Below are 24,601 nucleotides of genomic sequence, written 5' to 3' on the forward strand. Positions count from 1 at the left end.
GCGAATATTTTATACTCTGTCGTTCTCATTTGATGTTTACTCTACTGGGGGGGCATCAGTCAAAGTCTCCGCGAACGACCATTGGTGCATATAAACGTCAATAAAACAAACTCTGCTCTCTGATTGGTCGGTTTCTCGTGGGGGCGGGCTCTAGCCTACGGTTGACGTTGTTGTTGTAAGTGGTGGAGAAATTACTTTGTCGGTGGTGGTCCGGTTTGGGATTTTACGCTCAGTTCCACCTATGAAGATGGTAAAAAGTTAAGAAGTGCCGGTCTTGGAACCGTGTGAGCCATTCACAAGTTGATACTTGCTGGAAAACTAAATGGGACGATGGAAAAAAAACATCTGCGAGGCCGCTCAAGGTAAGCAGTAAAGGGATACTCTAGCTACTAGCATCAACGCTAGCTAACGTTAGCTGCTGATTAGCCAGGCTTGAAGTAGCCACTTGCTAGCCCCATACGTTACGGTTCGGTCTACTTACTGAAAAATGGACAACACTTCTTTATAATGAGCATCCATGCACGGGTATGGCACTTCCCCCAAAGGCGTGATTAAATTGTATATTGCGTGGAAATAAAGTTATGGGTGCTGAGTGGTAACGGTGCATGAAGCCCATGCGTTTGAACGCCTCAAATGCGTTTATGTAAGCATGTGTATTGTTCGTTGATATTTTGTTTTAAAGAATAGTCGTAGCCATAATAGCTGGCTCAGAGTCAACATTTAAGACAAGCCATCATCAGTAGCATTGATCTGCATTAATGCATTTCGCGAACAGAATTGGTTGCTCCGTTAAATTAGCTTTATGAGCTGTCAACTAGAGATGTGCAGTTTAAACATTGCGTTTTAAAGTTGTGCTGAATGGGGGATCAGTTCTGTGTTTCGTAATTGTTTATCAATTATGCTTTGGCGTTGAGAAATGAACTTGCATTTTCTTCGCTAGCCTTTCTAAGAGCTTGCAGTCACGATCCAGATCATGTGTGCCCGGTTTTTATTTGAGGTGCATGTGTGATGTAACATTTACTTAAAGCACCAGCTTAGAGGGAATTGTTAGAGTTAACTGTTTACACTCTACACACGTGTGTTTCCTGATGTCTCACCACATCGACTGGTTTCATTAAGCCACCGTTAAGTGGATAACTTGATCTAGTGAGTCAAGTCAGCAGCAGAGCAAGGCAATTTCTTTCCCAAACCTTGCTGCCAGATATATGTGATATGTTCCTGGACTGGCTGGTCATTGGGTTCAGTGTTCCGTGCTCATTTTAAAGCAGGGACTGGGGGTTATTTGCCGTCATTTCCAACATCACCACGATGAGAGAGGGTTGCATTACACTCTCCCTTGAATTATTCAGGTTCTTGTGTTTGTGGGCTCTTTTGTTGGCTGGGACACCAAGACAGACAAGTCAACATTAAAAGTATGACAGAGTTCTTTACTGCACTTGGCTTATAGGGACTGCTTAAAGAAAAAACCATATCCTGCTGGAAACACTGCAGCTGTAAGCAGGAACCTCATCTTACAAGGGGAATTTTTTTAAGAAGCGAGGTATTGTGGAGTAGGAAAAATAAATGCATCCAGCCCTCCCACCTGTGCTCAGTCCCTCTAGTAGCTGTCTGTGATGATGTTTGAAATGAGGGACACACAAACGACTGCCTGACAGTTGCAAAGAAGACTGTAGTAGCGTGGAAAGTTAGAATGAACGACCATGTTAATGCTGCTTATTATGACCAGTAGGACTGTCTGTTTCTACTAGTCACTGTGGCAGTGTATCTCTGTGGATGGTCAATAAAGTAATCAGTTGTGGGATCTACCATGAACTGTGGCTCAAAGATTAAAAAAAAAAAACCTTTTCATACCCTAATGCACTTTCTCTGTGAGGTTGTGGGAGGTCGCACTGTCAGGTTTCATTTTGCAAGTCCTCAACACTTCAAGGAACGTATTGATGCATACAGCAGCACAGAGAGCACCTCGGGCAAGCATTTTAAGTAGGGTGTCGCATCCTTCCCTTCGCAATCCAAATTCCAAACTGGCTGGGTGTAAAAGGAAAAAATATCAAGAGATAAAAGTTGCTTTTTTTTTACTACTCAGTACAACAGAAGCACATTTTTAGCCACTTTTGATAGTAATTACATGATAATAGCTGGTTTGCGAATGCTTGAATGGCTCTATCAGTCAACACACAAAAACAGCCGGTAGATAAATCCACTCGCAACCTGCCTCCAGTGGCACGGAACAAAGCAAAGTGTTTTTAAAACCTTTGTTCACTGAGATACTGCAATTTTATTTTCTTTGAGCCACTTGAGTTTGGTCGATCCGAATGAAAATGTGTGGCTTGCAATTTGCAACTTATCGTGCAGAGATCTCTGACAGTATTCAAATGGGCTGCGGTAAGCGTTTCACACAGTAGACTGATTTGAAAATGATACAGGCGAGATGACACGGGTGATGAGTAAACCGTTGTCACTGTTATCTTCAATCATCGGTAATGTATAGACACTTGTAGTGCCTGTGGAAAAGGATTTTTTATAGAACTATTATCTGGAAGTTGCAACCGTTTTGCTGTGACACATAGCCACAAGTCATATGATTACACAACGGAGGGTAGAACAGCAAAGAACAAGTATGGGCCTTAGTTTGCAGTTGACCAAAGCAGGGAGGTAGTTGAACTTGTTTGTTTTTCTGGTGGAAAACATGTTTAGTCTGGAGATTAGTTCTCTCAAAGGTTTTGTGTTACTATCTTAACCATCTTTCATATCCTTAATGTTTTTAACTTGGATCTTTTTTTTTTTTACTGGTTTTGTACTGGACGGCTGTTATGACTGCCTTGGTGAATATAGTGTTTCACGGGGTTACCATGCTGCTTCAGCAACGCAGAGGGTATGAAAATTTAACTTCGTCTTTCTCTGGGCTCCCCCAAACAGCTGCTCACGAAGTGTGTATGTGTGTGCGCATCAGGGATCCAGTGTCGGTTTCAGAGCCAGGCCCATTTCGCTGCGGAGGTATTCCCAAAAGGATCTCTCAAACACAGTCAGATTAATAAGTAAATAGATGAGTGCTTCTTCAGGTTAGTAGGACAAACACATGGCTTTTGTGTCAAGTATGTGTATGTTCCACTCAATTTGCAGCGTAGAAGCTCAGCCTAGAACAGGCAATAAAGCTGGACCTAGCCGAGCACCTGCTTGATTTTGGACACTTTCAGCTTTCATTAATGTCAAGATGAAGACATTGCATATCATAAATCTCCTATCCACACGGCCATGCATCTGTGTTCTTATCTCTAAGTGGCACCGTTCAAAAAGACCGGAACAGATGTGACGCGAAAGAGAAAACTACCTTCGTCCCCACACTGCCACAGCGAGACGGGGATCAATAGGTGGCTTGTCTCCGAGAGGCCTGTGTGTCCAGACAGCAACTCATAAAACTCTTTGGAGCCCCACCCTCCCCAGCATAGCTGGTTGCCTGCCAGTCTTGTGACACAGCAACCAGCCAGTGCCCAGGGCTGTTTGTGTCAGGGTGGAGAGACCTAGAACTGAGGCATCTACCTGGGTGCCAGCAGCTGCTTGACTGCGAACAGCATGGTGTGGACAGTAGGCCTTCACTGAATGCTTCGGGATTATATTTAGATAACTCACAGATGATGTTATACAATAGAAGTGACTCTAAAGTAGGCTGGAGCGGTTATATGAGTAAAGATATAGCCTTAAATACCAACCGAGCCGGTATAATCCCATACAGCATGAGACGCCACTCCCACAAGAGAGAAGCCATGGTAATGAGAGCTTGCTGTATCAGTTACTTTATGCTCTTCACCTTTTCCTTCTCTACATAAAGCACAGGGTGGGGAATTAATAATGATTATACTTGCCTGTTGTCACTAGCCAAAACCTCACAGTCTGACTTGCCCTGTCAGAAATGTTGGCACATCTCATCATCTAGCTGTTAAAATAACATCGTTACTTCATTTAAAGATGATTTGCATTTTAAAGTGGATAAATTACCATTGGGTTTTTTTTTTTAAAACCATAATTTATTCAGAGGGTTTCACTAAGAGCAATGTTCTCTTTTCAGGAACACCCTGATCACATTCACTCAGTTACACATTCACACCTGGAAGCTGCAGAGCACAACCACAGTCTGATCTGCTGGTCACTGACCAGCTTTAGTGGAACCGTTGGGGTTAGGGGCCTTGCTCATTGTCTTGCTGGTCACAAGCTCACTTCTTTAACCTGTAGACCATCACTTTGGCAATTGAGAATTTACCTATTCTAGATGCTGTCTGTCAGCTTTGTTGTATATTGTCACAGATATGATGAGAAGATGTGATATGATATGAATTGAATAGAATTTGATAATTGTTTTCCCCCTTATTTTGAAATCATTATTTCAGTTTTGATCAATGCTCCTGCAGTTGGGGCAGGTGATTTATCTTACAATAATGTAGATAGTTTTGAGATAGGGTAAAATCTCCCCAAATCTGGCTCTGGCTCTCAAATTGGGTGGAATAAGTTTGTTGTATTATCCTCTTTTGCCATTATCTTCTTCATACATTTCTTACATGTTTATATGGTTTGTTGTATACCTAATTTTATATCCAAAGCCCTTCCACACTTCCTGAGTCTCTGTTTTTTTGGGTAGCAATGTTACTTGCTGCTGTATGGAGTCATAAAGTAAATCAACAAATTGCAGTATCAATGACACAGCTGATTTGGCCTCTCTGGAAATGTTGGTGTGAAAATATTTTATCCTCTCATATAGCTGATAAATTAATTAAATCCAACCTAATTTAATACTCCACAGTTAGAGCCAGACAGGAAACTACAAAAATAACTGGTTAGCTGTTGGATTTAAAAGCTAATGGAGGGAGGAGTGTTGGATTAGATTGTGTTGGTACCTGTCACACTGGCTGGTAGAGTTGATGAATTCACCAGACATAGCCAAAGTCTGTGAACATTTGTTTAGAGAGTAATGTTTTCCTTTGAAAGCCTAATAGCAGGTGAATAATGAGATTTAGATGACACTTTAGCATGTGGTCAAATGTGTAGTAGTTTCCTGTGCAGACCAGAAGATATCAGTCCCTCCCGCCCTGCCCAGTTGATCCAGGACGACAGGAGTAATCCCACACACAGCCCTGATGAGGAGCCTGTCACCCAGGATGACATCACACAGGGAGTGACGTGAAGTCGCCCTGCTGTGTACAGGGCCTGGCCTGCAGCACGTGGGGATTCACATGAGCATTAGTGCTGCCTGCATGCAGAGGCGGGTGCTTGCTTAGCCAGTGGCTTTAGCTCTAGCTGGGCTTGGTTGGCTTCACATTCAGGCTGATTTAGCAGGGATAGATCTTGAACAACGGAGCTAGTCTTATCTTGCAACATGGCATTTGCAAGTTGTAGCTCCATTTTGTTTCTAATATTAAAGCCTTTGCGGTCCCTTTTGAGCCTACTTTCCCTCTTGCAGCAGTTTTATTTTGTTTTGGAGGAGTGGAACAAATTAAGTTAATTCTAATACAGCACACAGTAAAGTTCAAGTTAGCGTCTAGGAAATGTCTCACATTTCTCAAGGGTTCATCATCTCGCTTGCCTTCTAAATGTGAATTATGTAATAACAAGCACTTTGTTTGTACACCAAGCAAAAAGGATATTATGGCATCTTTGCCAACTGAGAGACATCTTTAGTTACTAGTGTAAAAGAACAATGTGAGAGGTTTTTCTGGCAGTTTGGCTCGGTCAAATTCATTTATTTTTTTCTTAGGTTTCTGTTATAAACTACTACTAAACGTAATCCTTTTTTATAAGGTAAAGATAAGATGCTGAGGATGTTTGTGGTTGGTTTGGACCAATATTCTGCATGGTACGACTGCATGAAAAAGCAAAAGTGAAGTCTTGTGGTTTTAGAACTTGCAGTTAATTGCTCTTCATCACAAATCACTTTGTGGACGGGTTTAATGTGACGCTATACTTTTTGACATGTATTGCCCTAGTGGGAATCCTGTAGTTACCAGTATGGTTTATCTATTTATTAGAATGATCCTACTTTATTACTGTAGAGTGATATTGCATTTTTTATAAATCACGGTTGAATTTCCCCATTCTTTGCTAACAAATAGGTGGGCAGTGATCAGATGGATGCAGAGGCTTGTATTTCTTCACAAAGACTTAAAATCGATAAAGAGGCCGCCAGGGCTGAGTGAGGACTTCTCACCCACAGAGTCTGGAGTTTAGGTTGGCAGCTTTCTGGAATACTGAGACCAATACATAATGTTCGCCAAGTGAAGTAATGTATCCATCTACCTCTGTGCTGCTGTCCCTTTAGAGGCAGAACAACACTTTGGACTGGATGCTCTGCAGCAGTCAATGTCTTGTTTTGGGTTTCTTTTTGTGCACATCTCTCAAACAGTAATGCATTGATAGCAGATTAGCTTCCACTTCCCTCACTCACTTTGAGGATCAAATACCCTCATTACATTTTCTGCTGTTTCAGGTATCCACCGCATTGACACTGTGCACAATGTAATGTGGTCTCCGTGTGGAATGTGGGAATGCCACTTATGGTCCCCTATAGCCATCTCCACAGTAGCCTGCTTCATGTGGCTGTTAATTAGCACTCCTTGACTGGTGATTACTGGGCCTGACTGCAGCGACATGCCCCGGGCACAGAATAGGAACTTTCGAGGCCAGCTTTCATAGGCTGCTTAATAAACCATCACTACAGACAGACAGAAAAGAAGAAAGTAAAGCTAAGACTTAACAGCAAGGGATGCATGATTCAAACATAAGTTCACTGTGTTAAAGACTGAATACAAGACAGATATGGGTAAAATTTTAAATACTGTCAATCATTTAGTCATTTTAACCTGTGAAATAAAACATCTTTGTGAGGATTTTGTCACATATGGAGAGATGCATGGATGAACCATTACTCACAGGTGACAGGCATGTTACGGTCATTTTAAACATTTTATCAAGCAGCTAAGCTTGTCATTGAGCCGTAGGGGCTTACACATTTTGTTTATCACAAATTCCTCCGCAGTGTTGGCTGCACTCTCTGCTATCTGGTTTAAAACAGGTCAAATGACATCAACAATCTGTTATTTATAATTGGCTTATGAATACAATAGACAAGTTAAAACACATCTATAAAGAATACTAGTCTACATATTTTACAAAAACAAAGACATTTTTTTAAATAACTAAAAGCAGGAATTATAACCTACATAAGTGATTTATTCACAATATTTTCACAGATTCAAAGAATAGAAAACTATAGTTCCTGTATGCTAATTGGTAACAGTAATAGCAGGATTTTGCTGCATTTATCTCACCCAGATGTTTTTAATTATTCATGACAATTTGGCAGCTCTCCAAAATACACAATAGTTCAGTGCAGCATTTTTCAGTTTTACTTTGTCACCAAAACAGGTCTCCTCAACATTTTTGCTCAAGTTAAGTCGCGTCTCACAGCATACAGACAGCTCTCATTTCAGCTCATTCATATCTATTAACCTAAATGGTATATTTTTGGAACAAACAGGACATGATTCAGGACAACTGCTTGAAAAATCGTAGAAGATAGTAATATTGAAATATTGCCTAGTCAAATAAGTTTTTAATAATATTTAAATCACCAACAGCTCTCAAATTACACACATCTTGTTGCATAAAGTTGTTCCCCCTGCTGTATCCATATGGAGAAGTAGACCAAGTGTTTCAATTCAATTCTGAAAAAGCTTTCTCTGCTCCAAAGTGTGAGTTTCTCATTCCAGGCATTGGCATGCTGTGCAGTATTCAAGGGAGCTAAGTGTATCTCTGCTACATGCACTGCTACACCATGACATCAGCTCTCAGACACTTTGATAAACACGTGTTCAGAAGCTCATACTGCCCAATTCAGTTGGCTGGACATGGCTGTTATTACTTTGCTCCAGTGAATATCAGCAAGTTCAGTGAGTCCACGTTAGGTTGAAGGGAACCACTACGAAGCACTATGTCTTCCACGGACTAGGAGACATTTTTGTCTGAAGCCATGTCCCATTTCCAGAGCCAAATTTACACCTTGTCACCTGAATAGTGGGCGCACTGGATGAGGAGTTTGCGTCATTTGGAACCTCACTTGAACCTATGCTGTCTGTAAATGGTTGCCTGCCCTAACTCTCCTTGCTCTGTTGTGTTCAGAACAGCTGCGGCCTCAGGGATATCATTGTCTCATTGTTCGTGGAAATTAGGCCTAAATTGGGTGGGTACTTTATGTCGAGCTTTAGGAGAGCAGAGGACGTCACCAATACATGATTGTCTTAAATTAAGGTATTAGGCATTCACCAGAGCGTTCTGTTCCTGATGGTGTCTAAATGCTAGTGTTTGGCAGTTTTTGAACTCTGCACAGTGCAGAGTTTCTATGTTTAAACTGTGATTATGAGCAGATTATTTTTAGACTATCTGAAACAGGAGGTTGCTCTAATTCTGGCAACTCAGAGATTAGGTGGTGATTCTCTGTATGCATTGGTACTGTAGTTGTGCTTACACAGTTGGTATTATTCTGGTTTAGAAGCGAGGATAGATAGTCAGAGCAATCAGTACAGTGTCTAATGGACGTTAAAGGGCTATGTCCTTATGAACTAACTAATAATAGACCTAAACCACAGTGAATGTCTTTCTTTCTCAATCCTCATGTTGCGTGGATTCTGTGGACTATCTTTAGATCAGATGAACTTTATTCAGTTGCAGTAGCACAGTGATAAAGTTCAAAGCTACCTCAACCTGAGGTTAACACATCTTTTGGCTCTATACACAATAAAATCGAGCTCAAATTCACAATCTGTAAGTAGATCTGGTTTTCCTCACCTTATTTTGCCTTGAGCTCTCGTGGAGAAAAAGGCTGGTTGCTGAGTTCACATGGATCAGGTTTGGATGTTTCTGAGCCAGCAAGCATGATAGGGAGGCCGTGAGAGGGAAGTTAGACTTGGCAAATTTTTGTGTGATGACTGGACAGCTTTTGGACTAGACCAGCTCCAGTGGCATGGCCTCCGAGAGGGCAGGCTTGGTGTGGAATCTCTGACATCAGCTGTGTGTGCATTCAGACTGGTGTTGTCTTACGCATTACACACACAGACGCCCACAGCTGGTGGTCAAACCTTCATCAGGGTCGGAATGTGCCTGCTACGTGTTTCACACTGCAAAAATGTTATTCATTAGAGTAATAATAATATACTTAAGGAAGGGATGTTTTGGTTTATTTGTAGGGAGGCTTTTCTGAATTTTAATTCCTATTTTATTTGTAAGTGTTGTACTTGATAATCTTGACATTTCTTACAGCGTAGGCCGAGGCAAGTGGTGAAAGATAATTAATGTCCTTATTTGGGAAGAAGATAACCAGTCTTTGCTGCAGCCACATCACGGTTCTTTGCTCCTCTGAAGGCAAAAGCTTTCTTGGATTCACATGAAGAAGCATTTTTTTCAGCTAATGGACTTGAAGCGGTCCACTAGTTCCTATAATTCACATGTCAACAATAGCTCTGTGGATGTTCTGTTTTGCTGCAGTTTAGCAGGTTGTATTGATTTTTCTCCAATGACCAGCTTACTGGTATATTTCCTTTTGTCCAGGGAAATGGTCACACTCCAATTTACTGTATTGATTTCTAAGATGTAAACCAATTGGAACTGACAACATCAGTCTCCTCCCACAGTACTGGTCAAGCACATCTGTTCAGCTGAGTGGGGGAATTGGTGAGGCAGCAGTTTACAAGCAGAACAGGGAGTAATGGCTCGCAGTGCCAAGCTAACAGAATCCTAAATTGTGTGTTGTTTGCTTTTTCTTTTTATTACTTAAAGGTGCACCTTTTGGTCTTTCTCCTCCTATGAAGAACATGTTAGTTAAAAGCGCTTTATGAATGAATTAATTTTGACTTTGAGAAAGGAGGAAGAGAATTGATCTCAGGATCTCTGCACCGGCCTTGTATAAGCCTGAGGGGGTATTTACAATGCAATGCTTATCATATGCTTCAGCGTTATGCAAGTCATTGGAAATGAATGTGCCTACGTTACACTGTTCATATGATGCACCCAGTTGCCCTTGAAGACAACTGATACTGCAGAAAATGACAAAATTGGCTGAGATATTTTCTGCTGTTTCTTCAAATGCGGAGCAATTCTTCTATGCCATAATGGCTATATTTATCTGTGTTGTTTTGTCAACACAACTACAAGCATTGCCTAGTCCTGTAGAACAGTATTATGCTATACCAAGGAAAGATTTTGCTTTGCAATGCGCTGTTATGCATTTTTTTGTCCAAGGCTGTAGGGTCCACTGATATGCACCCCCTTTCTTTTTTTTTAAAACCCATTTGCTCTTTATGCATCCTATAACAGCGATTTATTGCAGCAGTGCCATTGTACTGCTCAGTTCAGCGGAGAAAACTTTGGAAAAACAGGGTTTGGTTTTCCTCCATTCCTTAGCCAGGCAACGATCAGCCTCCTTCCCAGCTGTAGCTCCCATGTTATATAATGAGTCAGTGTAGGCTGGCTGGGCTCAGTCAGTAACCAGATTACAGCACTCCACTGATAAAGACAGCTGAAGGACAGCCATCCCACCACACCTTTGTTTTTCTTCCTCTTATGGTTTTCTTCAGTCGTAAGGTGTTTACTGTGATTGATTGTTCTCAGCACACCCAGCCCTATTTCTGGAGAATAAAAAAAAACAAACTTTGACTCACTGAGAAAGCACATTAACAAGGAAGGAAGTATTCACTCCTACATGTTTTAATGCATGTGTCTGTAGTTTTAGGCACAATAAGCTACGCCTATCGCAGACATTCAGAGCACTTACTTAGAATGACAACATAAGACTGGCTTAAGTGCATCAATCGTGAAGATTTAAAGCTCTCCAAATTCCCCTTATTTGCTGTCAGTGTTGCCCAGTTGGTACTGGAATTTTTGAGGCTGATGTCGACTATACTGGTGTTTAAAAAAAACCTGATAACATCATATCAGCAGATGGTACTTTTTCAGCGAAAGCACATAACATAAACAATTTTGATAGGGATCTCTTAGATTCATTTTTAAAGAATTGTGACCAAGTTACAAATGAAGTGGAACATTATTGAAAAATACTTGTTGGCGCTCTCTGATTAATAATCTATGTGCTGGAGACACAACTTTTTAAATTAACCCAGTTTGGAATAATTTCTAGTTACTTACTAGTCGACACATACCGAGATACAATATGAAATAAGTTAATATCGGTCAGTATATAGGTCTAGCTTTAGCTGGCAGTACATTATCGCTCTGTCCAAAGGTTGGAAAGGTTTTGCTTTCTATCCCACCATCACTAGACCACAGATGGAGCACTCGGACCACACTTATCACTCCTGCTCCCACCAGCCACATTGCCCCGCCCCTGTTTGCTTACTTTATGCCCTTTATCTCATTACTCATATTGTTTTACAAAGCTGAGAGGGTGTGTTATATTCGCTGAGATCACAGGAAAGGTTTTGTGATTGAACTAAAATAGAACTTTCACATCATCATCATCTTTGTCTAGACATATTTATTCATCATGTCTTGACCATTAAAGGGAAACAGAATCTCTGTCATCCTCATTTGGTAAAGTCACACCACAAACCGGTGCTGGTAATGAAATAATCTTCTCAGGCTCAGGTCATTGTTAAGTGTCTGTTCAGGTGTAGTTTACTACTGTTGTTGTTTGTCCTCAGCTCCTTTCCCTCTTAATTGTGAAGCAAAGCTAGTGTTTTACACAACAAATGTAACCTTAGTGAGCCAAACATGAAGTGGTGAATCTTCCATTGCAGACATGTTACAGTCCATGACCCTGTTCCCCTCTTTACTGGAGACATACTGTCTGTATACCTTGCTAGTTTAGTATAATAGGCATGTGGAGAAGCAGGTTCTGTGCTGACACAACCTGTGATGCACATGTAAATAAAACTGTAATGCCATAACCGAAAGTGAAAAGACACAATTCAAACTTTCTCTTACTCCCAAGTCACTTGACAGGTATTTTACGGACAATAATTGTCTGTTACTGCATTAAAGTAAATCTACATTATCTGTAAATACAAGAGCAGTATTCTCAGTTACTGACAAACACAAAATGGTCAGATCCTTTCTATATCTCAGACTCTTAGTTAGAGCATCTTTAAGGTTTGTAATGTGACATATTTCCGAGTGACAAGGAATATGCCAGCAGGGTATGTTACGGGGGGGTTTAAATCAAATCAAAAGTGGGCGTTGCTTAGCGAATATGGCGCGATATGAAGTGGTAGAGGTGATGAAACTTGGGAGCTGCAGAAAATTAATAAATTAGACCTCAACCGCATTCTTTTGGAAATTTAAACAAAGCATTGCCAGCTGAAATCCAAACACACACCCCTCCTTCTAAGATAATGCTTTGCTAGCTACCAATTTTAGCTACCAGACAATTGGGGTTTTATATGTTGGGTGGGGTTAGCTAGCAGCCCAAATCACATTTGATTGGATACAGTGATGTACCCATGAGTTCAAGATAAGTCATACAAAATATTTTTATGTTTTACAGGAATCGAAAAAAAGGACAACAAGACATATTTAGCATGCAATGAAATAAATTAACCCAACCCAGGGAACATTACTTTTAATGTCACTGTGTCTTTAAAGCGGCTATAATCAATATTTTTGTGACGACAATGTGACAATGTGAAAGGGATCGCTCAAAATAATGAACCTACAGAAAATTGTCAGAATCTGCAGCTCCCTTCTTTTCAAAGCTTTATGGGGAGTTTCAGCTCATTGTTTAGCTGTCAGCTGGAACTTTACTATTTTGGTTCACTGTCACTGCTTTCACACTGTTTTCGGCTGCAGCACGCAGCTGTTTCCAGTGAAAAAGCTCTAAAGACCCACCGTAAATGACCTGCTCAACACCAAACACGGACAAATTAGCCGGTGAAAATGGTGGATCATTCAGTAACTAAACAACCAGATCAAAACAGAGCAAAATAGAGTATATTTTACTTACATAGATCATGTAGACATGACTCATAATGAATGATAATGTTTTCCGTAACTGCAGGATATCTCCACATTAACTTAAAAAATGATAGTGCTGTGTTCACAACTTGTTTTGGCTGTCCAAAACAGGACCGTTTAATAATGCAAGAGATTTTCACTTTCAACTGATCTTTAAATTAAAAAATGTTTAGATAAGGAAACAAAGTATTGGTTCATGTTAATAAATGCTAGGTTACCACAGCTCCTCTTCACACTCAGATCACATTAAAAGATATAGTTCCTGCTGCTCCCATAATTTAGGTCATGCCATATTGAGTGACCTTGCATGAATGACCTTCACAGTGAAGCATGACAAAGCATTTAGAGCACGAGCATCTTTTGCTCGCAGTAGGCTAAAGGCCTTCTCTTTCTGTCATGCCCTTTTGTGTGTCATACATTTTGTTGTCTGTTTCTCTCCTTATGTTCCTTATCTTGGTTTGCTGTCAACAGTGGGTAATGGCTTCACCCCAGGCTGATAACAACATATTGTACCAACACTGCTAAATCCTGTCTGGACTTTACAACAACAAAGACAACAAGATGTTTTCATTTAGCATCTTTGATTCAAGCAATGCAGTTTAAGGATTAATTAGGAAGAATGAATAGAAAAATAGTGTTAGAGTTGTAAGTTGCTTATTTCTTGCTGCTTTTATGTAGCCTGGTAATCAGGCTGAAGTGACATTCACTTTTGTAAAAGGAAAAATTAGACATGTGGACAGTGATTCAGATGTCTGGAACCAGGATAGCTTTTTTTTTTTGCAGATTTTATCTAAAAATGTCTTGTTGGTGTGTTACTGCTTGGTTACATAGCTGTTTCGCCATTTGGCCAGTAGCTTTTTACACATCCCTTTTTCTCACCAATCAGTGCCTTCATCATCTTTCCTACATCTGCCATTTTTGGCTAAGTCATATACTGCAGTTTGCACTTGTCTTTTTCCATCAGGCTAGAGAATTGAGTTTGTTGAACCCTCCGGAAAGGGAACGTTTCCTTTTAAGCTCCACCAGTTCAGCTGCTCTCTGGTCAACAGTAGAAGACAGTGGCTGTTTCTCCTGCTGTGAATGTAGGTAGCGTCTCAAATGTGAAAGCATGCATTCCATAATAGGAATATAAAAATCTTTCCTTCATAAATGATCTAAAGGCTAAATAAAACGAATTTATATCCCCAGTCCCTGCAGTGAATTGACCCTCCCAGCCCACCGAGGGCTGACGCAGTGGGCTTTAGTGACCTCTCTGTCTCTCTCAGTGATCCAGGCCATTCTCCCAGCCCTCAGCTCAGCACCCACGTGTTGTCAGCAGCTCCTGTTACGTAAGCCCTCCTGCCAGACAAAAGCTCAGCCATCCCAGACACAAATCACTGACTGCCCCATGTTGGCAGCAGCGATGTTAATGTTAGCCAGTAATCCACACAAGGGTCTTTCTTGAATAGAATTTTTTTTTAGCTGGCTGCCAAATTGAAAGTTTTGGCCACCTATAAGACATGAAATATAATTTATAATGTTTTTTTTTTTATCTCCAAGTGTGATTGCCACTAGACCGCCTTGACAAAAGACATGAACATCGGCTTTAGTGTAATTTCCACAATTTTGCTGTTCTGCAAAGCAGTTAATGAATAATCAGACTTTTTGCAAAATGTCACAATACATGGACAACACCCCACAATTTAGCTTGCATTGATAAACTTGATTAACTCGTAGCCTCCCACATCACTGTGGTTTAATGTCATAAACAGTATTACTGCTCTGTCTTAATCAGTCTACGTTCTGACATGTCCACCATTGTTTAAGTCTCTCTCTTGTCTTTTTGTTTTTGTTATGTTGCAACAATTAAAAATTCTCACAATGTACGTAGTAACCATCAACCAAGACCAAAGGTCAAAGTAATTTACACTTGTTACTGTCACAAAGTTGTTATATTCCAAGTATTGTATATTGCTACATTTCAAGTCATGTCTGTTTTAGAGTAAAAAAAGAAAAAAAAAGTCACATAAAAAAGTCATGATAAACCATGTGAGAATGGAGCAGAAAAAAAGGAGCCAAATCAGGAGCTGCAGCTGCAGGACAGCAGAGCTCCGGAGAGCTCCATGTCCAGAGAGGTGATGCTCTGCAGACATTCATGTTCTAAATGTAAACGTTCAGTGGCCAAGTGTTTGGGCTGTGATAGATGCAGTTGCAAGAAGACTGGGGCTATCAGTTTGTGACCAGTACAACAATAAGTAATTAGAATAGAATTAACTTTATTGTCCCTGAGGGGAAATTTGTCTTGGGCACAGTGCTACAGTTTGTTGCTTACCAGAAACAAGCATACCTCAACAACAGGCACACATCAAAAAACAATTACAAAATCAAAACCATCAACATAAAAACATCTCAAAACATGGAAGACACGATACATTTTAACACTGACAACGTGGCAGCTTAAATAGAGACTGTCAGAGACTTTAAGAATTAAAGTGCTACGGTGCTGGTTTGTTTATTGCATTTTGATTTATTTTGTTGTTCAACAGCTTGATAGAAGTCGGGACGAACGATGACTTAAGTCTGTTTGATTTGCACTTTGGCACACGGAGTCTTCTTCCTGATGGCGGAGGTTCGTATTCAGAGAAGACGGGATGTTGAGGGTCCACAATGATTTCTTCCACTTGTTTCATGTCTGTGTGCTCATATAGGCTCTGTATGGGCTCATATCCTTTTCTCCCTTTTAAGGTCATCATTATTGTATGTGGGAATAGGTTGCATCATCCTTAATTAATCACTGGTTTAATGCACTAAGTGTGCTCAGTGACCCAACACACCAATGTTGTTGTGACCAGCAAGTGCATGTTGGGTCTGGCTAACATGCTAAATGCTAAAATGCTCATGGTGGATCCTCAGTACTGACTTTTCCTTCATAGAAGTGTGTGAGGCCGCTTTTGACAATAATCCCCGTTGTGACTGCAACTCACTGAGCTCAAAATATTCCAAAATGTTGTGGAGCGCAGCTCGACAAGAGGGGCTGAGTGTACTGGTTATATTACGCTTTGAGAACGATCGAGCAAAGAAGTTGAATTTAGAGTAGATTGTGGATGATTTCACACTGCTCGAGGCTCATAGACAGTCATTCAGACAGGTTAGTATAACAATAAAAACTCACTGTGATGGATTTAAATCTCTCTCAGGAGGACAATGGCACTATTGCTAGGCAAAGTAGGGTTGTGTATAAGTTAAAAAACTGTAAAACTGTTGGACTGCTATTTTGTTTGTTTGAATATGTAGTGGAGTCACTGTGGATTATTATATTGTTTTATACACATCTGTGTTGTCTGCCTTGGTGATGTTTTATTCTGCTGTTAATTCTGTAAGAAGTGGCAGGTTATTTAATTTCTATAGATTAATAATGTGTGTAGCACCAGTTGCATATTCCATAGATATTTCTGTTTATTGTCCTTTTTGTAGAATTTTCTGAGTCTTGTCCTCTTTCCTGGTTAATTATAAGGAGGCTAAACTGAACAGTTGTGTACTTAATCACCAGCACAGGCTGCAAAGTGCTCTCTGGACATAGGGGCAAATGTGTTCTTTAATTTGATAGGCATATAACATAATCATTATATACAATTTTTTTCCCTCACCCTTCCTCCACTCCCCTTTTCCCTTCACTTTTACTTGAATAAAATATTCTGGTAATCTTTCCATCCCTGACAGAGATGCATAGCAACAACCTTTCTTCGTAATGCTTGACTCATGTAGGCTAATCTGACTTGCTAATATGCTCTCAAATCTGATCTAATAAATAAACAATAGTAATTACACTCTGCATACAGATTGATTAAAGCAATTTTAAGTGATTTTTATCATATTATGCTGTAACACCGGAGGCCTTTTAGGACACAGTCTGTGAGGGCACTGGCTTTTCCTCAGAAACAAGTGTTTTGAAGGAGAGCCTTGTGACATTACATCAAATGCATGAACGTGGGTTCACAGGAATGACTGACATTACAGGCCCAGAGTGACAACAGCCATCCTTTTGTTAGTCTGTGTTGGTACTTTCTGTCCACAGCCCTTCACTTTTATCGTCCCCTTTCACTGTTTTTTCTGGCTGTCAGTGCCTGGTGTTTTCAGTTGATGTGCCAAAAGTTGCAGTCAATAGGCCAACACTGTTTCTAAGAATAATCAAACCAATAAATTCCCTTTATGGGATGCTATTAAAGGACCAGTGGGTAGGATTTAGTGGCATCTAGCAGTATAGTTGCTGAATGCAATGTCCTCGCCTCCCCCTCCCCTTTCCAAGCACGTAGGAGAAACGAATGACCGCAAACCTTTGCAAAAAAAAAAAACCCTCTCTAAGTCAGTGTTTGGTTTGTCTGCTCTGGGCTACTGTAGAAACATGACGGTTCAACATGGAAGCCTTTGTGGAAGAGTACCCTCTCCCTCTGTAGATAAAAATACATTTTTCTAAGGTAATTAAAACACAATGAGGAAGGAAACAGCACTAAGTCAACCAAGCTTTAGTCTTGTAATACCTCTTTTTATAGGAGAGGTTTGTGTGATACACTGCGTCACACAAACCCTTGCATTGAATTAATTTCTATGAGACTGGTGTCACAAGCCAAGGCCTCGTCGTTACAGTTTTAGCCATGCTCGGTCTTACTTTCTGTATCTCTTTTTCAGTTTTTTTGTTGACTGGGAGAGTTAAATGTTGAAATTTAAGTAACCTTGAACTCTCATCCCTTTTTATATTAATAATCCCTTTCAAACTGCATTCGAAGTCAGGATGAGGGTCACGCAGGTCAAATGACTCACGTTGACCCTATTAGATCACTCTCCAATGCAACGGTAGCTTTGTGTAAAAAAAAAAAAAGAAAACCTAATTCTTTTCATTCATTGAAATAAGACTACCGCACTGGTAGGCTCTGGCGGAAAAATGCAGGTCAGTCCCATACAAAGTTGATCTTGGCTCAGCTTTTACTGCAGTGCACCACAGACAAAGGTAGTGCGTGTCTGAGCAGACATGAGAAAGTTCCCAACTTAGAGCAGAGATATCCCTTATAGCGTCATGCCAATTGCTGCCTTGATAACTTTCGACTTTAAATTGTAACATTTTGCCTTAGAGGAGTAGAAACATGTGTTTGAGTCTGATAACAAACTGGACTTCCTGGACTGGTTCGTATTAGCTCCATCTTCTTACTGGTACCTATAGCAACACGCTCTCCTCAGCACAGCCCCTGGTGTTTTTTTGATGCAGTGCTATTATCGGTCAGAACACGGTTTAACCCAATCCTCTGTGTTAGCCTGAATGGGGTCTGAGTCTGTTTTGATACCTGCTTTACTCTCACATCTTTTAAGTTGTTATATATGTGATAAGCATACCTGAATATCACAGAATTGACAAACTGCAAGAATGTTAGGAGACCCTGCAGAGGAGGCTGCTGAATGCCTGAGTTTGCAGAGAAGGCTCTAGAAATACTCTGCTGGCTGAGAAAAGGCCTTTTGTACTGAAGTCTGTTCCTCCCCTGCGTGCCTCTGTGGCTTTTACTGTAATAACGATGGAGAAACTGAGGGAGGTAGGGAGAGAACGATGGAGAGGTGTAAGAAGAGTACACTCGTGACTCATCAGGCGCAGTGGAAAAGGGTTCACTGAGTCAGAGATGAGGCAGGAACATTGGGTGGTGGATGAGCCATGGGACGGATGGGAATAGATGACTGTAGGTAGATAAAGAAAAAAAGTTTCTGATCTTCACGGCAGCATATTGACTGGATAGTTTTACTACTGGGCACAGCAATTTTGTAATTAAGATAGACATAGAACATTGTCATTATTCATGTGCTGGTTACATGTTTGATGCTGTCACTATATTGGTAAAAAGGCAGCACAAATAATCTTCAGATCTACAAAACTACTACTTTTGAGTTTGATTAAGTGATTAATCATGCTCACAGTGTGAAATAAAAGTAGTGTACTGTATTGCAGCCCTAAGGTGAAAGATTTAATTTGCTTTTTGAACTGCATTGATTGGCAAGGTTTATGATTTACCGGATGTTTGAAACACTTATTTACACATTATACTAACCCAGCAAAGTGCTTTGGAGGGACAAATGTTACAGAACAAGACTGGCTGTGGGTCAAAGCACTGCTGGAAAAGAACTCTCTGAATAGCTTTCCTGGTAAAATAAAGGCTATTAGCTTTAGCTTGGCCCCTAAAGTACATCTTTTTTAGCCAGAGCTACTTTGATTCATCCCTTTTGTCTGGCTCTACATTGATTGCCCTCTACATCCTTTGTGTCAACGGCCCATCGATGCAGACTCTTTTTTTCCTCTCAGTCTTGATAATGTTTCTGTATCGATTTCAGTGCCCAACTGATGCCGGTCTATTGGATCTGCCATTGAAATTTGAAGAGTAAAATTGTCTTAATTGATTTCAAAGGGGCATCTTTGAAGGAATACGATGTCCTCATACCATACTGATCAAATACATTTGAAAACTAATATGACATTGAGCTCCATTTACTTTCCTATCCTTGAAATATATAGGTTTTATACTATTCTCTGAATCTAAAAGCATTGTTAAATACAATGATACAAACAGAAATCCAGATTTTTACTGAACAAAAGCAGGCAGACATTGGGATTTTAATATGTGATTTCTGTTCAGACCCTTCACGATCTGTTTCTCTGGCAGAAAATCTTGTCTGTTTACATATTCAACAGGTCATATCTGAAGGCGGTATAGAAGCACATTGGTCTTAAGTCAAGATTTTAAAATAGTCATGACTTAAGTGATGGGTCCTGACAGCGTTTCTGAATTCATAACAGCTTTTTAAAAAGTGTTAGCAAAAACAGGATGTAGACTGAAACCACACTGTAAAGTTCCCCACATGATGAACATCTCGCCTACTAGGAGCTACCCTGCCCGTGTGTTGTCATTTGACTTTTATTAGGTTTTGAGGCAAATCTGAGGAAACAGTTTGTCAAACCGGTTCACTTTGTGTGCCACAGCTGTTATCTTGGGTGGGAAGTGACTGCAAAGGTGTCAAGTTCAAAAGCAACCAGGTCACAACAGGCTTACATTTGAAAAGAGGTTGAGCAGGGTCATTATATCAGTGTGTCTCTCATTCACTGTTGTAAACATTCAAGCTTTAACTCTCCTTTTATCTCTTTTAAGCTGTTTTAAATCTTTCCTGAAAATGTTTTTGCCCCTGGTGAGTTTATTCCTGCTGGTTTAATCTCATTTTATCTGTGTTCTCTTTTCAGGTGTGGCTGGTATAGGGAGTAGGACAAGGTAGAGGACTGGACCCCCTCACCCCGTCCCTTGCTGTCCTGTCAGGGAGAGCAGAGTCCGTGTTTGTTTTTTGTTTATTGTTTTTTTGTTTTTTTTCTGTCCGGACACAACCCGCAAACTTGTGAATTCATGATCACATGACCGTGGATATGGACGCAGTCCTGTCCGACTTTGTCCGTTCCACTGGAGCTGAACCAGGATTGGCCAGAGATCTGCTAGAGGGTGAGTTGCAGAGTATTCACAGCAGTGGTCTTCAGTTACATTTGCACATATCCTTTGATTTAGTCTTTTTTTGCTTCCGTTGCTTATAAAATTCAAATTAAAAAAAAAGGGGGTGTGGGGGTTGGTTGTGTGAAGTTGACAGCTGGTGATGTTATGAGCAGCAGCCAACTCGTCCGCTGTCCTAGCCAGTGCTTCTGGCTTGTTACTGTTAATTAGGCTATCATACACTAACAGAAGGAAGGTATAGCTGGAGTCAACAGGGCTCCTGTTGCCTAGCAGCAACACAAGTTGCAGATAAGAATATGGGTTAAAAATTTAATGCAATGCAGTGAACAGCAGCAAGCCAGCGAGCCGAGACGTGCTCCAAATTCTGATATTTACTCGTGCGATGGAATGTGCCAGTGGCCTTTACATAAGATAAGACCGCCTATGGTTGCATTGACTTGCGGTAAATATTTAAACTCATTAGGGATGTGCAATTTGAAAGAAGATTCAGGTTGTCATGCTGGACTATGTGGCTCAAACAGATGTTCCTGTCCCTCTCTCTGTCTGTAGGCAAGAACTGGGATATCACTGCTGCCCTCAGTGACTTTGAGCAGCTACGACAGGTGCATGCTGGGAACCTGACATATTCGTTCGAGGATAGGATGTATCTGCCCCCTGAAAAGGAAATGGCCAGGGTAGCGCGGCCGATACTCCACCGCCAAGATGAGGTGGTGCAAGGTGAGGCCACCAGCAAGTGAGATGTTTTTGTTTTAATGTTTAAATTTACTGGTAGATAGTCCAGTTCAAAGTGCTGGGCTCAGTAAGGGATCTTAAATGAGGACACACACCAACGCAAAGCACCTGAAAGCAGTCTCAGACAATTATCAGTAAGTAAGCCAATGTAGTTTTGACACATGCAGACAATGATTGTTAACCATTGTAAGACAATCTTTCTTTTCCTTGCAAAATTTCTCATGAATCTGACTCTGAAGTTCAATAGCTAAAAAGAATTACCTTTTAAAATGTACTTAAGATTAAAAAGAAAATGACCTATTGTCTGTCACTTTCTTTAGCAGCAACAGAAAAGCGTCTGTCGAGGGGAATTTCCCATGCCAGTTCAACCATTGTGTCCTTGGCCCGCTCTCACGTCTCAAGCACTGGAGGTACCAGTAGTGAGCCACTTCTGGACACGCCCTTGTGCACTTTCCAACTACCAGACCTCACCGTATACCGGGATGACTTCCGTGGCTTCATCGAAAGGGACCTTATTGAGCAGTCGATGATGGTAGCCTTGGAGCATGCTGGTGAGAAGAACTGAACACCAACCCATGCCAATTTACCACACATCATACAGTGGACATCACCACTCAAAAGCAAACAATCAGCTCACCACAATAGAAAAAATAGACTAACAGGCTTCTCATCATACATTCAAATTTGTCACATATGATATCGCATCACTGGAAAGCTTCAACCTTAGCACATAACTTTTACAAATTACAATCTTAATTTCCTATAGCTCTCTTTCAGGGAAGACACAGCAGGACAGCAGCACTTGTATAAATAATAAAATGAATGATGGCTGTCACTGGCATGGGTCACTGGGATGCTTGAATACAGAGTCATGTGACATCCTATTTTCCAACATGGAAATCTAGTTTTGACACAATATGTTTATTTTCCAAACCTCTGCATTTTTTCCGTATGGAAATTACTACAGCAATTGTTTTGGATTAATTCTGTGCCATATTTGTAATGCAAACAGGTGAGCTAAGTTTTTCCTATTCACGTGCAGGGCGACTGAACTGGTGGACAAAAGTCGTTTCAAACTGTCAGAGTCTGCTGCCTCTGGCAACAAGCGGAGATGGAAATTGTCTGTTACATGCAGCCTCGCTTGGTGAGTATCACAGACCTTTCAAACAAGACCCCAACACCGTGCAGGTTCACACTCCATTAGCTTTCATTAAGAGAGCTTCATTGTTAGTTTAAGCACTAATTGCATTTTACAACGTTGCAGTGCACATTCACTTAGCATTTGTGGCCCACTCAGGAGCCCTAGCCCAGAAAATTGATAATGTCCCAACTAATGTGCAGGCATTACTCAAGCCCTTGTAGTGCATCTCCTGGATAGTAGGTGTGAAGTAATATTTATGTGCTTAACCTGTGCTTTTGAAAAGATACTCATAGGTTTAATGCACAAATTGCTACAAGTATAGCTTTTCAATGATTGATTTGAAGTTAATTTACTTTAGAATTTATACCTTTTTTAAACTTGTCAACACTAAAAATAAAATACAAAACAGCCCCTAAAATGCTTTTCATTATTTTCATTTTCAAGTGTAATTATACACAAGATTTTGACACATTTTCTAATGCAGGTATGTGGGGTTTTCATGACCGGGACCTGATGCTACGAAAGTCTCTGTATGCGCTGATGGATCATGGATTGGAGAGAGAAGCACTGAAGCGCAGGTGGAGGTGGCAGCAGACCCAGCAGAACAAAGAGGTCTGTTATAGAGGGTGCATATTTCTCTGGGTCATCGTTGTAACTGTAATGACTGTATGAGGGAAGTGGTATTCTGAAGCATAGAGAGAGCTTGTGAACTTGTGATGAGAATGTTGCTAGAAATAATATGCATCCTCTCCAGCCTGCAGCCTGCACGTCAGAAATAAGACAGTTGAAATGTCAAATGTACACAGCTCACTGTTGTTAATTTCCTGTGTTTCATGCAATTCCAGCTCAAAACACAGTGGCAACAGGAAACAAAACCAGAGACAGGCAGGGCAACATTGGGTTGCTGTAAACTTGAATTAATTGTAATTGTAGTGATTTTCAGTAAATGCATCTAATAAATAATCATAGCTGAGAAATTCTTTGTAATTTGGTGTACTAGTATTATGAGGTCAGATACTTTATGCTTTTATTAATTCTCTAGCAGTATTGAAAATGTTATATATTATATTAACACCTTTGTGTTTGTGTATATATTATATAATATAAACTGAACATTTTAGGCATTTTATTTTATGGCAGTTGTATTGGATTGCATTGGATTTTACAGGTTTAGCTTTTTTAAAGATGACTAGTGATAGCTGAAGATTGACAGGAAAGTGGGGAGAGAGGGGGTGGAATTGAACCCAGGCAACTGCGGTGCACTGCATGCTCTACCAGGTGAGCTACAAGGGTGCCCCACAGATGTACCTAAAGTGGCCACTGAGTGGGCACTACAACTTGTTGCACTGCAGGTTTGGCAGGATTTAAATATCAAAACCACTTCCACATACAGGAGTTAAGATTGTATTCCTTTTGTCATCCGCATTTCAGAAAGGTAACATTAGTTCATTGTCACTTTTTTTCTATTTTTCTTTGGCTATTTGATTGTCTTTAACGGTCTTTCTTCAGCCTTGATAACATGCTGATTACTGTATCAAATACAAACAATTGTTTTAAGATTAGATAAGTGCAGGTGTCTCCGCCTAGTATTGATACTCTTTATCAATACCCCAGAAAGAGACTGTTTGAGTTGTGAATGCACTGCAGTTTACTTCCAACATCCTACAAAGGCCAGAACACACACAATGACCTTTCTCCCCATGAAAGCAAGCACAACAGTACACTAAGTATGTTTTCCAAAGTGGTTGCAGACAGCATGCAGACCTCCACAGAGGAGATGCCACACGAATGGCTGCCTGATGTTCACCAATTCTTCAACAGCTACCACAGAGGTGTCCTTAAGCAAATTACTTAAACCAAAACTGCTCTAGTGGAGCTGCACAGTGGCGAGCAGTAGAGGACTAGGAAGCTTTCTTGTCTGAATGTACTGTAGGTGAATAGGGACATTGATTCTGAGGAAAAAACCCATTAATATGCAGTTTCTTTCTGTCCATATATGGAGATTAAACACATGATATTGATGAGGGTTCTGTTGCTCCTGTGTGAATGGCAAAGGGATTTGTAAAGGCTCTAGCTAAATTTCTTTCCTCAATTGTCAGTATATAACCTTGTGGTAAGACGCCATAACGTCAGTGCATGCTTTTGTGACATTTGACACTCCCTCTCTAAATGGCAAACGTGTGTGTGTGTGTGTGTGTGTGTGTGTGTGTCCTTCCTTTCT

The 24,601-nt window shown here is 40.6% G+C and overlaps 1 protein-coding gene across 4 annotated transcripts in view; it reads left to right on the forward strand.

Moving 5' to 3' along the window:
* Positions 1-152: 152 nt before the first annotated feature.
* Positions 153-24,601, forward strand: part of otud7b (OTU deubiquitinase 7B) — a 34,435-nt gene continuing 9,986 nt past the window's right edge. For 2 of the 4 annotated variants that reach the window (XM_051406225.1, XM_051406226.1), the window contains exons 1-6: positions 153-362; positions 20,252-20,501; positions 21,057-21,224; positions 21,560-21,790; positions 22,282-22,383; positions 22,865-22,992. In XM_051406225.1, coding sequence (XP_051262185.1) covers positions 20,417-20,501; positions 21,057-21,224; positions 21,560-21,790; positions 22,282-22,383; positions 22,865-22,992 — 714 coding nt within the window. In that variant the 5' untranslated portion in view covers positions 153-362; positions 20,252-20,416. The remainder of the gene's footprint in view (positions 363-20,251; positions 20,502-21,056; positions 21,225-21,559; positions 21,791-22,281; positions 22,384-22,864; positions 22,993-24,601) is intronic. The other 2 variants (XM_051406227.1, XM_051406229.1) reach the window with 1 other exon arrangement.

This window comes from Dicentrarchus labrax, unplaced genomic scaffold (genome assembly GCF_905237075.1).
Source record: "Dicentrarchus labrax unplaced genomic scaffold, dlabrax2021, whole genome shotgun sequence".
Taxonomy (NCBI): domain Eukaryota; kingdom Metazoa; phylum Chordata; class Actinopteri; family Moronidae; genus Dicentrarchus; species Dicentrarchus labrax.